Raw genomic sequence first — 15,863 nt, forward strand, 5'->3', positions numbered from 1 at the left:
AAAATAATAAAGCTAAATAAATGGTCTGGTACTTCTGGCCACGGGTGGCACGGAGAACACCAGTACCCACACGCACCTGAAAAACAAAGCAATGAGCGCTCTAAACAGCTGACCGACAAAAGCAAACAATGATAAATCAACAAATAAATCTAATGCATTGGAATAAAGGCTATTTTTTATCAAGGACTTCCTCAAATAAGGAAGTACAAAGGAAAATCTATGCGTAAAGGAGCTCAGCTGAGGCCAAAATTCAGCAGTACTAAGTGGACAGCGCCTCTACATAGAAATAAATGGTTTAAACCATGACAGAGAGATAGGGGTGTTTGTTTCATTTGTAAGCTTTTATTCTCATATTTACCACTGTAAAACATATTTACCACTGCATTTTAAACAAATAGGAGAATAGTTAAATTAGCATTATTTAGCGACCCCCTAAAGTTTGACTTTAGTTGCATTTAAGGGAGCTAACGTCTCATTCAGGTGAGCTGAGCCCCCCCCCCCCGTCTCCCCCGTAATTCGCACCCTGTTTACAGTTTATTTTAAAATGCATATGAGGATGAATTTCTGGAGGTGCAGTGTCCCATCAGATTTTTAGGAAGTGCGTCTTTTGGCAGCACACTTCGCCAACTCATTCTGCACTCTATCAGTTAGACATCAGAACTACCGTCTCAGCCAAAGTGTCTATACACTCAGAAACACCAAGACAAAGGGTGGTAATGCAGACCTGAGAGTCCACAGTGTTCAGGGTGGGAGGATAGGACAGGGCATGTGTAGAATCATCCATCCAGTGTCTGTCTCCTTCTCTCTCTCTCTCTCTCTCTCTCTTTGTCTCTCTGTAGAATGAGTGCCAGTTTCTTCTCTGTCCTCTCTCTCGTCTCCTCCTCATCTCATCTCATCACTTCTCCTCTCCAATACCTTTCCTCCTTTCTTCGACTCTGCTTTCATCTTCGCTCAGTTTTTCTGTCGATGTTGTTGTTTTGACATGGTAGTGGAGGATGTGATGTCACAGAACTTCCTGCGGGTGGCTTTTGGGCTTCCTGTCTGACCCCGAGGACAGGGTTTCGAGGTCAGCAGTCAGGAGTGTACGTGTGTACTACAGAGCCTGGAGCAGAAGCCCCAACATGGACATGCACACACTCACACACTCTCTCACAATCAGGGTTCCAGGGGCTGCTGCAGAGTGCTGGGCTCTACCCTCTTCTCCCTTAGAACCCTGTGCCAATAACGCCTGAGAGAGAGAGAGAGAGAGAGAGAGAGAGAGAGAGAGAGAGAGAGAGAGAGAGAGAGAGAGAGAGAGAGAGAGAGAGAAATAAGTGAAAGAGGGGGAGAAAGAATTAAACATAAGATGTAAATGTGTTTTGAGGAGAGAGAGAGAAGATGAGAGAAAGAGGGGAAAGACAGGATTGAGTTATGAGTGAATAGATGGATGGATGAACAGAGTGATGAAGATAGTTGATGGACAGAGTAGATGGAGATGCAGAGAATAGTAAACTAGATATGCAAAATGGACAGAATATGGAGGAATGTTACAAAGCAGGAGGAGTGATTTCAGCCAGGTTGCTCAAGATTCACTTTGAAATTGAACATCCATCCATTTCCAGAGGATGTTGGGAGATGCCCCACTAGGGGCAACGTTGAGCGCTACTACCATCAAGTAGGCTTGGGTTTTGCTAAAGCATTGTGAACAGGGATGGTGGATGGGTATAAGCCACAAACTCTGGCTCCTAGGGTTGTGTGTTCAATCCCAGTGGTAGACTTAATTGTTTTTGTTTTAACCCTATCCCAAACCTTAACCCTTAACGAAACCATTAAGGAATTAATGAAAGAGGAGTCGCAGCAGGAGTCGCAACATAGTGTCTCAAAAACACCTACAACAGACACTGATGTCAAATTTGTTGCTTTCATACAACCTGCTATTCAGAGACAGACATGCAAGCACACACACACACACACACACACAAACACACACATGCAAACACATGCACGCACACACACACACTCACTCACTCACACACAAATTCACAGACACTAATGCACAGACACTCACACTCACCTCTTCACACTCAAAGTCATTGGAGGGAATGCACTTTTGTTCTCCATCCTGTAAAAAAAACATACACCATCAGTATTGACTTACACACAGCATGAGCAACAACAACACACTCACCAGACTCATGCAATGTATCCTATACTTTCTCTCTCTCACTCTCTCACTCTCTTGTGCGCACGTCAGTATCTCCAGTTATCTCCCTCTCCCATCAGCCCCTCTCTGGGTCTCATTAGCATATCTACGCCCGTCACTTGGCTGGAAGAGCCAATCAGATCTTATCTCTTCTCAGAACAAGAAGAGCTGTTTTCATGGCCAGGAAATGAAGAGAATAATAGAGAGCAGAAAACTGAGAGAGAAATAACTAGTTAACGTTATTAAACACACACACCCCCACACCCTCCCCCTGCCCTCTACGTGATCAGTCTGAATGTCAGGAGTTCTGTGCAGGAGGCAGCAGTCCTGGGATTAGACTCCCAGCTGCAGGGATCTGACAGTTTAAACATACACTACAGTATACACACGCACACGCAAAATCATGCACGAACACACACACGTACACACCCATGTACGTATACATATACAAATAGCATGAATAATTCCATTCTATTTCACACTGTTACCTTTGTGTATTATTTCTGTGTGTGCATTCCCCCCTCCAGGCTCCATTCCAGTTAGACTTATATATAGAGCGGCAGGACCAGATATTTCAAATAATTAAATAATTAATTGATTATGCCCAATATCCGCTATGAAAGTAGATACACTACTTCACCTGAACCAACGTCACTACACACACGCACACGCACACGCACACACACACACACACACACACACACACACACACACACACACACACACACACACACACACACCTTAAGGTTGGCGCAGGTTGAGAAGACACAGGTGCTGTCCTGAGGCTTGATTTCATTGGCATGGAGCGAGGGGGCGGGCTTAGAGTTGAGTGGTGGCTGTATGGGAGGAAAGGGCGTGGCCAAAGACTCTATAACAGGAAGTACACTCCCCTCTGGACCATAGCCAAATGCCTGGATGGCATTCTCTACAAAAACAGGCAGGAGAAAAGGAGAGAATATACAGGTTGTGACTTTAAGAGAGGCAAGATGGAGTGCAGGTATTGTAGCTAGGTCACTGTTATTTAAAAAAAAACACCTAGGGACCTCTCTCTCTCTCACACACACACACACACACACACACACACACACACACACACTGTGTGGCACTCCACTCACTGAGGCAGGTGTTGTGTGTGAAGTCTCTGAGGAAGGCGTCACACTCATTTTCCTGGTTGCCAGTCCCTCTGCAGGAGCACCAGGGAGAGATGGTGCTGTTACTGGGACTGCTGTCCATGTAGTTAGGAGTCACATCAGACCCTGGAGAGAGAGGGAGGGGGGTGATAGTAAGGAGTATGTTTGAAGAACACTTCTGCTGGGATAGAAAACTCTCCATCAAATTGCTGTAATATGGAGAAAGTGTGTGTAAAAAACATTCTGATGTTTTGGGTAAATCCATTTCAATTCAATACTTTTTTGACAGCACCCCTTTTGATTTGAATAAAACATTCCATACATATTAACCCATTGTAGAAGTGCTCTGAATGTGACTTTCTGGACCTGAATGTCAAAACATTCAAGAGATAAAGTTGATCTATTTTTCATACCCCACCGTACCATGTGATATCCATGTCTCATCACTGAAAAAGATAAACGTTTGAGATTTATATCATATAAAAGTTTACAAACAGGGTTGTCAAACTATTAAAAAATTATAATAATAAAAAAAATTAAATTCAAAAATATAGAAATATATATATATATGTATTTTTTTTACCTAAATGTCAATTATCTGAACACGCCTAAACTCAGATTTTTTCATATTCCCATATGTTGTTGTATGTTTTACATCATCAAAGGTTTTTGTGTTGTGCCCGACATCGGTTGAGACACAACACACTCTTGAATACATGGTGGGTGTCATGTTTTGGCTGATAAAATGGGAAAAAATTATACATTTTGACTTTCAAAAAGTACCACAAAGACGGTTGGAGGTCCACACATCAGAGAATGTTGACTTGAATGGGAATATCTGTTGTTTTTAAATTATACTGTCAAGCTTCCATAGGAAACCTTTTGAAATCATAGAAATACAGATAATTGAACAGACATGACCATTTAAGTTGACATTCGACGTTGAGTGGACCGGCGGCCATCTTTGTGGTAGTCATTTAAATTTCAAGTGCGTACCAGCAGTGGTCTGAAGGAAGGAATCCATTTAATGAATTCTATTTATATGATTGAAATGACGCACATCTTGTATTCAAGAGCATGCTGTGTCTCAACCGATAGCGTCCACAACACAAAAACCTTTGATGATGCAAAATAGGTCAACTTTGAGTACATTCTACAGAATGTTTTGGCATTCACGTCCCTTGAAATCAAACAGGATAATGTCAAAAAGTGATTGAATTCAAATGGATTTACCCTTTTATCATCACACAGGTGCAGTGAAATGTGTTGTTTTACAGGGTCAGCCATAGTACTACGGTGCACCTCGAGCAAATTTGTGTTATTTGCCTTTCTCAAGGGCACATCAACAGATTTTCGGCTAGGTGTGTGTGTGTGTGTGTGTGTGTGTGTGTGTGTGTGTGTGTGTGTGTGTGTGTGTGTGTGTGTGTGTGTGTGTGTGTGTGTGTGTGTGTGTGTGTGTGTTTGTGTGTTTGTGTGTTTGTGTGTGTGCATGTGTGTACTCACCAATAAGGCCTACGTAGGCCATGAGGCAGCCATGGTAGTTATCATGGGGACAGCTGGTGATGGAGTGACCAGTCATCTGACAGTTCGTATGGAAATCAGCCAGTCTTGATCTACATGCACACACACAGACACATTTTACATTTTCATCATAACATAATGTATGCAGTTCTGTCCTTGAGCTGTTCTTGAGCTGTCTATTGATGTTCTGTATTATGTCATTCTGTATTATGTTTCATATTTTGTGTGGACCCCAGGAAGAGTAGCTGCTGCTTTTGCAACAGCTAATGGGGATTCTTATAAAATACCAAATACATGGTCATTTTACCATTTTACTTGCAGTACGGTCTATGATCATACTGTAGGGTTATTTTATGGGATATATTGTTTTCTAAGTGACTGTTGTATAGTTCTAAGATATTGTGAATCAGTTGTTCTGAATTGTAATGTTAATGAATGATCTACCTAGAAACTACTTTGCACTTTTCTGATTAGTTGTATGTTAGTTAATTGTTGGAATAGAATAGAAAATGGTTGAGTTAATGCATGGCTGTAACTGGGTTTTGACTAGACTAGATGGTATACCATTTGTCAGAATTCACTTTTCGTAGCAGGTTAGGAGAACTTATGCAGCAGGTTAGGACAATTAACATAGCAAGTTAGGAGAATTAGGTTCGAGTTAGTTAAAGGGTTAGCTAAAATACATGTAAAGAAATATATAATTTTGACATAAACGCTATCCCATCTAAACATGACCTTGTAACTGTGGTCGGTTCATCCAAAGATTATGGATATACTGACAAGATTACATGTCCCTGTGCTGTCATAACTCCCCTGTGACGATCTGAAGGATCAGGTTACAGTGGGTCCACTCTACAGCGTGCTCTCTCTCGTAGAGGGGGAGAGCGGGAAGTCGGCTGTTTTATGGCAGTCGTAAAATATACTGCCTCTATGCTCTGTAGTGTTCGAGATTGGAATGTAAACAGTGGAACACAGAGAGACCCTTGGACATCAAAAATTTGAATAATTAAACAATATTTCTATTTTTGAGAATGTGGGAGTGGTCTGTGGACACTTAAGGGACAGTCATGACGAGTTTGTTTCATTTGGTGATCTCATGAAGGACAAGAAACACTCATTACTGTGTCTTTGGTTGTGTATACTTCTTAATTATGGGTTTACATCTAAATATTGTGAAACATATGTGATTAAACATGAAACTATTTGTGAAAAGATGTAATGTGATATGGGTTTTCATATAAAGTTAACCAAATCATTGGCCACGCCCATGTGAGCATAGACATTACGTTGCCGTCATGGACCACCCTTTTCTCCATAAAATCAACTCCTGACAAAATTTACATTAGACCATAAAATATGGCGCTGACGCTACATGTTGAAATGGTTAAGAACTACAACTCTATAGGCCCAGGAGACCAGACAGTGTGTAGTGTTGGCCACACGGCTGGAAATGGTTGAACTCTGAGACTATCGATCACTACAGAATAAGAGCAAATCCTAGACATAGAATTACCAGTCTGCCGCTGGAAACTACGTAAGTCTAGTACGAGAATACTGACAACCGCCGAAGCATCTATTCTATGCAACGACCATCTGTACGCCTGACGTAACCATTATAACAGACACTATCCAGAGCCACTGAAAAAGCAACAACTACGAAAGACATAGTGACTTCTGGGGAAGTTAACCAGAGACTATCTGATGAACTGACTCTCCAGCAGACGAACCGGCGATTCCAACAGAGAAGACAACAACGACATACAGGCGTAAATTATTTTCGAATGAGCGGCCGTTCATGTGCAATGGATTAGCATTTCAATGAATATAGAGAGTCGATTCGGGAAATAGAGACTGTATAAACATTTTCCCTTGGTGCCTCGACTTCCTAGTTAATTAAAGTTTACATGACTAGTTTAATAATAATTACACACAGAGAATTGGTTTGAGAAAATAACAGTCTTCACATTTAATGATCAAATCAAACCAAATCAAATTTATTTATATAGCCCTTCGTACATCAGCTGATATCTCAAAGTGCTGTACAGAAACCCCAAATGATAGTCACAGATACGACACTGCCATAACAATGGGAGTAGTTGTCCACCAACGGCACAGCGAGCTGTCTAGCTCCCGCCTATCCTTTCTTTGGATTGGTGGATATATCTAATTATTGTAAACCTTTTTTTGAATATTCAAAACTTTGCTTATAAGCCATTCGCACTCTCTCATTGACCTCCATACAAAAACTCCTTGCTTGGTGGGCGAATCTACAAAAAACACCACCTGCTGGAGGAGACAGATTTTCCTCTATGTTGGGCCTCTTCCTCTCTGGTTCATCATTAAATCAGCAAAACTGTAATCGGTATTCATTCAGTGTTTGTCTACAAAGTGAGTCATCCATCCACCATCTAAGGAACCCTTAAACTACAATACTATCTTTGCACATTTTAAAAACATGTCATGTTATTATCTTTTACGGTTCCATGTTAATCTGAGTCCTTCTCTCGTTTTGTACAGATGACTGTTGAAGAGTCTCAACCCCATGAAAAGTCAACTCTCTACTCCTACACCATCCATTCTCACTAGTCATGGGAAACTGAGGCTTTCTGAAGCCTTTTGGGCTTTCACCAAATTGTGCTGAAAAACGGTTCATTACTCTGAGCTTTTAACACAATACACATGAGTGACATCTTCTGGTCAGCAATGAAAAGCAGCGATGTTAATATAAAGTATATGTTTTTCCACAATATCCATAAAATGGCCATGGCACAGCAGTTAGTTATGAGTCTTAGTAGCCTCCAATCAGTTACCATTACAGGGTTGCACCTTCCATCATGCTTCCCTTTTTTTGTTTTGAATTCCTTTTTTTACTGTCAAAAACTGAATCAGTGGCATTATATAGGATGCTTAAGACAGAAGCTTATACTTTTCTCAATAAAACGAACTGTTTAAACAACAATGTGCAGAAAGTGTGGTGTCACATAAAACAATTTTCTAAATATTGCAACGATTCAACCCCATTCCCTGTAGTCTGAGTGTTCTGATCCCCTGAACCCCAAATCTACCTGCTACCATTCAGGTGACGCTACATGAAAAAATGTAAATGTGTAAGTACGGTGACCAGTAGAGGTCAGTGTTTGAAAGCAGCTTGGAATCGAAGATAGAACCGGAACGACATTGAAATCAGTGGGATCTTGCATTTTGCAACACGATTTGAAAAACCACATGATCAAACAAAGCTTTGGACGCCATTGATCATGTGATAATGTTTACTTTGCAACAAGCATTATTATGTGTTAGTTCAGTAGTACTTTGAAAACTGAATTGGAGCACAGTTATCAATCGTCCCATCACTCAGTCTCACAGTCCACTCCGCCATTTCCTGGTTGCAACATTTCTAATGGTTTCAGTTTATGTGACAAAACAAGCAGTCATTGTGTAGATACTCATTGTACCATCTAAACTGCTGTGAAATATTTTCAATAACAAAAAATATTGTATTTTCAGCTTTTTGAAGCTGGTGTACAAAACCAAAAGTAAAAGACAAAAAAACTAAACCCAAGAACGGGAAACATTGAAATAGTGCACATAGAACAGATCTACCGCTTCTTAGGACTTGTTTTCAATAAAAGTGACAGATCTATAACTCACATTTCTATGTGAATTTGGTCAGGCCGCCAAAAGAGTTAGCTCAGCTTTAACAGCTTTTTGAGGAGGAGAGGAAATGAACCCTAGAACCCCAAAGAACTTCCGATGTGTTTGTAAACAACTAGCTAGCTAGCTTATTCTAGTTGTTTTCTCTAAGCCAAAATTTGCATTTTGACCACATTTTTAATGGGTGGGTTGGTCCTTGCGACCTGAGCAAATCTATTTTAGAAAATGTAAGTTTATAGATTTCCCAAAGAAGCATCGCATCGGGCAGCATTGCCTGCATGGATAGTAACATTAGCAGCAGGAGGTGGTGGTGCAAAGATGATGTGTAGCATATGGGTAAGTGATAACATCAGCTAGCTAGCAACATATAATGTAAATAGGATAGACAGCCATCCAACATTAGTTTAATTTGCTACAAACAATGATGTTAGCTACCTAGCTAGGAGCTATTTAACAGGTTTCCAGTCCCAGAGAGAGAACTATTACTACAACAAAATATAACATTTTATTATATCACTTGAGAATAATGAAGCAAGTCCTGGTCTGATTTCTATGTTTCTTAACCTCAGATACAGAGACCTGTGAAAGCTGCTAAACCCTGTCTGCGGATGAAGGTCCCAGAGAAAGTCCTGAAGAGACTGAAGGGTATATCTCCAATGGATTAAATATGTAATTGCTTTACTGCTAGAATTGGTTGTAGGACTACAAAAATACTGTTAAAAGTAACAATGCATAGACCTAGAATATGCATGGCCAACCTTGCTGCTAGAGATCTAGCTACTGGGTGTGCAGTATTTATCTAATAAACTAACTATGTTTAATTGTTAACTGATTAAATTATTCATGAAACAATTGACTCAATAGGATCTGGGGCACCATGAGAGTGGTTCTTTATGAATAAAGAGTTACCATCTCCCTAATTAAACTCTAAAAGGTTTACCTATCACATCTATAAACAGTCAACTTATTAATCATATCCTCGTATAATATCACCATTCTGAACAGTCATAACCTCCTTGCATCTCCTTGCAGAAATTGGTTTAATTGTTTATTTACTATCTAATTAAATGGGAACACAGGATAAACACACACACTCTGCACTGGTTATTGACTGGAGACATAATACGCTGAAAACAGGTCCCTAATGGAATGACAACATCAAATAAAATCAAATGTTATTAAATTCCCAAGGTCCCAGGGTCCTTAGCTTTGTGATGAGCTTTGAGGGCAATATGGTGTTGAACGCTGAGCTGTCGTCAATGAATAGCATTCTCACATATGTGTTCCTTTTGTGTAGGTGGGAAAGGGCAGTGTGGAGTGCAATGGAGATTGCATCATCTGTGGATCTGTTGGGGCGGTATGCAAATTGAGTGGGTCTAGGGTTTCTGGGATGATGGTGTTGATGTGAGCCATGACCAGCCTTTCAAAGCACTTCATGGCTACAGACGTGAGTACTACGGGCCGGTAGTCATTTAGGCAGGTTACCTTAGTGTTCTTGGGCACAGGACTATTGTGGTCTGCTTAAAACATGTTAGTATTACAGACTCGGACAGGGAGAGGTTGAAAATATCAGCGAAGACACTTGCCAGTTGGTCAACACATCCTGGTAATCCGTTTGGTCCTGTGGCCTTGTGAATGTTTACCCATTTAAAGGTCTTACTCACTTCGGCTGCGGAGAGAGTGATCACACAGTCTTCCGAAACAGCTGGTGCTCTCATGTGTGTTTTAGTGTTATTTTCCTCAAAGCAAGCATAGAAGTAGCTCATCTGTTAGGTTCATGTCAATGGGCAGCTCTTGGCTGTGCTTCACTTTGTAGTCTGTAATGGTTTGCAAGCCCTGCCACATCAGGCGAGCATCAGAGCCGGTGTAGTACGATTTCATCTTAGTCCCGTATTGACGCTTTGCCTGTTTGATGGTTCATCGGAGTGCATAGTGGGATTTCTTATAAGCTTCCCAGTTAGAGTACCGCTCCTTGAAAGCGGCAGCTCTAGCCTTTAGCTCAGTGCGGATGCTGCCTGTAATCCATCGCTTCTGGTTGGGGTATGTACGTACGGTCACTGTGGGGACGACGTCATCGATGCACTTATTTTCTTGTTTGCTTATGGTGGAATATAGCTCATTCAATTATGTCTTAGTGACAGCCTCTGACTGTGGTGTTATGTAAACGGCTACAAAGAATACAGATGAAAACTCTCTCAGTAGGTAGTGTGGTCTACAGCTTATGGATACTTGTTAAAGAACAGATGAAGAGGGAAAGAGGGACAGAGACACTTAACATTGCCACATTCAGAAACTACTCTCACCTACAATAACCAAATATTTTGCACACAAACCGCCACCCACTTTGAGCAAGAAGTCATGAATGTATTTACATGAAATGCCTGGAAATCACCTGGGATCTCTCGGTGAACGGGGCGGCCTTGGAAAGGGGGTTGGGCCTTTACGCGGGGACGCTTGTAAGGCTCTGATTGTCCGAAATGGTTCCAACTACTCTTCTGCTGTTGTCCGGTATCCGGTGACTTGTCATGTAGTCTTGAACAGAACTACAGAGTTGATTTTCCTTCCATTCGCTCTTGAAGATACTTATTTGAAGATAGGCTAGCCAGACATATCGATGGTTCCCCAGTGGTGTGATGATAGTAGCATAATACGATGGTTTGAGCACAGTAACAGGATGGTCATACTTAAATTCACTTCCGAATATACCTTCCTTAGGACAGCTAATCAGCCGTACCAGTGATTGTCCGGGAGAGGATTTTATTGCCTCCACCTCGTATTGAGATTCAAAGTTCAAACCATTTTAAACGTGTAGCTGCCACTTCACGCTTTTTTTCTGGTTCGATGTGTTAATTCGTTAAACCGTCATTTATACCTTTTGCTCGATAGGGGTGGTTCTGGCAAGCTGGCATGCTCCCTGACCTCACTCCGGGGCAGTGATTACACACTGTGCAAAGTTATTGAAAACAATTATCTCTTATAACTTCTCAAATCACATCCCTCTCTTAACAAAAACACTTTCATCATTTTTAAATTACTTGCACAACCCATAGTATGGAAGCTTCATCCATGTAGTGGGTATACCTTACAAGTTACAGTATTTCATTTACAACACTTTTAAGGACAGCACAAATAACAAACAAAATCACAAGAGTGTTCTATTGATCGAACGTTCTACGTTCAAAATATTGTTCCAGTATTTGCTTTTGAAAGTGTTAGAGTTTCAGAGGGAAAAGTTCTGTTAGAACATTCCTCTGGTGAATTTTGAGTGCACAGACCTGGATCTTCTCCCTTGTTTACAACAGGGCGTGAGTGTCAATCCCCACTAGTACTATCCTCCCCTCTCTATGGGTGAAATGGGGTCTGATTGAAGTTATTCATTTCAAATCTGATCTGACCTATTTGGTTTCTCGTGGTCAGTCATGACAGCAGGTTTCTGTTCCAGCCCAGCCCTGACATTCTGCTTATTATTTGTATTAGACACTATTCATTTAACTATTCATCTCTTATTTTGGAGATGGATGTCTAAACCTACTAACCATTTACATAGGCGTTCTTTGTATAATATTAAATAAAGTGTTGATTCTTTGAATTTAGTATTGTGTATTTTTTGGTCATTGAACATTTATTATTTGCCTGTTTTATTTGGTTGTCACGCTAATGATGTCTGATGGTATTGCACATATTTGCAGCAGAAACTGATGTCCTTGATCATTGGTGTAGGTATAACAATCCCTGTATGGCTGACCTAGGATGCAACCCCTGTCCACAACTGCACTTCATACCCACGAAGCAGAATCCATTATTCTACAAAAAACATTATCTTGGTTGGGCTAGGATAACAATACTTTAGGTCTCAGGTCAGGTGACATCACCACACGATGGCTACTAGGGCTTTGTCTCACTTTGTCTTTCTTTAATTACTCGCATCCTATCTCTTCACCTGTATTGTATCGCAACTGTATTGGAAGAGAAGGTACAAGGTCCCTCCACTCTGACCTTCTTCTCCAACTGGATTTGAGAAGAAGGTGATGAGAGAAGAGGTGATAATCGAGGAAGGATGAATTGATAAAGAGCCTGGCACTCACCTGTCAAATCAAATCAAATCAAACTGAATTTGTCACACGCGCTAAATACCGTGAAATTCTTACTTACAAGCCGTTACCCAACAATGCAGTTCAAGAAAGAGTTAAGAAAATATTTACCAAATAAACTAAAGTAAAAAAATTATAAAAAGTAACACAATAAAATAACAATAACGAGGCTAAGTACAGGGTGTACCGATACCAAGTCAATGTGCGGGGGAACAGGTTAGTCGAGGTAATTTGTACATGTAGGTTGGGATAAAGTGACTATACATAGATAATACACAGCGAGTGGCAGCAGTGTAAAAACAAATGGGGGGGTGTCAATGTAAATAGTGTGGGTGGCCATTTGATTAATTGTTCACCAGTCTTATGGCTTGGGGGTAGAAGCTATTGAGGAGCCTTTTGGTCCTAGACTTGGCGCTCCGGTACCTCTTGCCGTGCGGTAGCAGAGAGAGCAGACTATGACTTGGGTGACTGGAGTCTTTGACAATTATTTGGGCTTTCCTCTGACACCGCCTAGTATATAGGTCCTGGATGGCAGGAAACTTGGCCTCAGTGATGTACTGGGCCGTACGCACTACCATCTGTAGCTCCTTGGTCAGATGCCGAGCAGTTACCATACCAGGAGGGGATTCAACCGGCCAGGATGCTCTTAATGGTGCAGCTGTATAACTTCTTGAGGATCTGGGGACCCATGCCAAATCTTTTCAGTCTCCTGAGGGGGAAAAGGTGTTGTCGTGCCCTCTTCACAACTTTCTTGGTGTGTTTGGACCTTGACAGTTCATTGGTGATGTGGACACCAAGGAATTTGAAACTCTCGACCCACTCCACTACAGCCACATCGTTGTTAATAGGGGCCTGTTCGGCCAACCTTTTCCTGTAGTCCACGATCAGCTCCTTTGTCTTGCTCACATTGAGGGAGAAGTTGTTGTCCTGGCACCACACTGACCTCCTCACTATAGGCTGTCTCATCGTTGTCGGTAATCAGGCCTACTACTTTTGTGTCGTCAAAAAACTTAATGATGGTGTTGGAGTCATGTTTAGCCACGCAGTCATGGGTGAACAGGGAGTACAAAAGGGGACTAAGCACGCACCCCTGAGGGGCCCCAGTGTTAAGGATCAGCGTGGCAGATGTGTTGTTGCCTACCCTTTTCAGCTGGGGGCGACCCGTCAGGAAGTCCAGGATCCAGTTGCAGAGGGAGGTGTTTAATCCCAGGGTCCTTAGTTTAGTGATGAGCTTTGTGGACACTATGGTGTTAAACGCTGAGCTGTAGTCAATGAACAGCATTCTCACATAGGTATTCCTTTTGTCCTGGTGGGAAAGAGCAGTGTGGCGTGCGATTGAGATTGCATCATCTGTAGATCTGTTGGGGTGGTATGCGAATTGGAGTGGGTGTAGGGTATCCGGGATGACCAGCCTTTCAAAGCACTTCATGGCTACCAACATGAGTGCAACAGGGCGGTAATAATTTAGGCTGGTTACCTTCGCTTCCTTGGGCACAGGAACTATGGTCGTCTGCTTGAAACTAGCTCATGTGCTAGTACACACACCCCTCTGCTACACTCAATGACGTCCTCCTTCTCTTCATCATCCTCAGCACACTCACCCCTCTGCTACATTAACTGACCACCTCCTTTTCCTCATCAATCTCAGCAGCCAGCAGAGTGTACTGTGTGAACTGAGTCAATCTAGCACACACAGAATTCATTTTGTGGGTATTTCATTCTGCTACATTGACTCAGATCAAACAGTCAGCGGCTGATTTATACTGTCAGTGTAGTGGGAGGTGAAAGGGGTGTGACTAGTAGAGGTGAGTTCTAGTAGCAACTGTGATGTGATGTCATCCCCCTTATACTTGAATTAGTGTCTCCTTTCTATTATAAATGTACCTATACTTGAATACCGTAAGCATCTCAGCTGCGGGAGGATCCCCTCCTGCAATATTGTGCTGATTTGCTTCATTCTGCTACACTCACTGTCCTCCTTCTCCAGTGGTTGGCATGCTAGCTACAAGTGTCATTTGATTAGGGTTTGCACCCTGGCCCGATCAGCCATACATTACATGGCGACTTTGCAGCCCACGTAAAAGTGACCCTTCACAATGGTCACTCTCCAGGGGATTTTTTTCTGGCCTCCACTATCCGTGCTCTACCCTTTTGGTTCCATTGCTTACAACTGATGTGAGATTATTTATGGCATGAATGCCCAATGCAGACATACTGTATGATGGGATTAGTATTGGCCTTGTGGGGATGTCCAATGCACTTGTACATATGGATTGTAATTTCTATACTAAAACAGGATTAGCAAATTGTTTACATTTTGTTGAGATGTTTTCTGCATTTGAAATCATATTATTAGAAATAGGAAAACCATTCACACATCTGAGAACATACGTGTGGGAATCATTTGCTAATAACGCGAAAGAAAATAAAAGGCTGATACTGGCAAGAGCAGTGTGTGGGTTTTTCTTTTTTATTAGACAATTAACGAGGCTAACCATGTTGAAGGATACCAGATCTGACTTCTACAGCTACATCCCTTCATTAAAATGGATGAGTGCAAGCCTTACCCTTGTAATGAAGGTAGGCCTTAAAGTGGAACTGACAGCCTTTGAACTACTTTGCAGATATGAAACAAACAGACATATTAATATCAGTCAAAAATATCACATTTTCAGTTTATGCTACAAAACCAACTTTATAAGACGTTTAAAAAAAATAGGTTCATACCTTAACTATGGGAACATTTCGGCATTTCGTGTATGATCAGTGAAAAAGTCCATATTGCAAATGTACGGTCCCTTACTAGACGTCCGAAATCGTTTGTAAAATTCGCGGTCTGCGTCGGGCCGTGCGGTAGGGCCAGACCTACCGGGAAGTCATCAAATGAACTTTGTCGGACATTCGGTTTCCGTTTTATAAAATAAACAAGTTTTGGACCATTTTTCCGCTATCCCGGAAATTCCCACAAGAGGGCATACGGAATCATATGGCAATTTGGCAAAACATCACGAATCACGACGGGGCCTTATCTCGAAAACGGAAAATATTTTGAAGCCGAAACTTGGTGAGCGTAGGTTTGGCATAATGGGCAGTTGGCCCCGAACAAGATGGCGTCTAGGCCTCAACGGTTTTTGAGTTATGGCCGTTTTTCTGGGATTAAAGGTCCAAAATGGAAATAGAGAAATTATTTTTCCACTTCAGGTCAAAGTCAAGGAGCCTCCGGTGTCAATAAAAAAAGAACCAGCCATTTATCTATCGTCATTTAAGAGAAACGGAACAATGACC

General features: G+C 41.6%; 1 protein-coding gene across 1 annotated transcript in view; it reads right to left on the reverse strand.

Moving 5' to 3' along the window:
- Positions 1 to 322: 322 nt before the first annotated feature.
- The window catches only part of LOC139408541 (GDNF family receptor alpha-2-like), an 83,266-nt gene continuing 67,725 nt past the window's right edge, over positions 323 to 15,863 (reverse strand). The window contains exons 6-10 of the mRNA XM_071152550.1: positions 4,816 to 4,925; positions 3,298 to 3,438; positions 2,923 to 3,107; positions 2,054 to 2,101; positions 323 to 1,228 (exon numbers count right to left, since the gene is read on the reverse strand). Coding sequence (XP_071008651.1) covers positions 1,094 to 1,228; positions 2,054 to 2,101; positions 2,923 to 3,107; positions 3,298 to 3,438; positions 4,816 to 4,925 — 619 coding nt within the window. The 3' untranslated portion in view covers positions 323 to 1,093. The remainder of the gene's footprint in view (positions 1,229 to 2,053; positions 2,102 to 2,922; positions 3,108 to 3,297; positions 3,439 to 4,815; positions 4,926 to 15,863) is intronic.

This window comes from Oncorhynchus clarkii, chromosome 5, assembly GCF_045791955.1.
Source record: "Oncorhynchus clarkii lewisi isolate Uvic-CL-2024 chromosome 5, UVic_Ocla_1.0, whole genome shotgun sequence".
Classification (NCBI taxonomy): domain Eukaryota; kingdom Metazoa; phylum Chordata; class Actinopteri; order Salmoniformes; family Salmonidae; genus Oncorhynchus; species Oncorhynchus clarkii.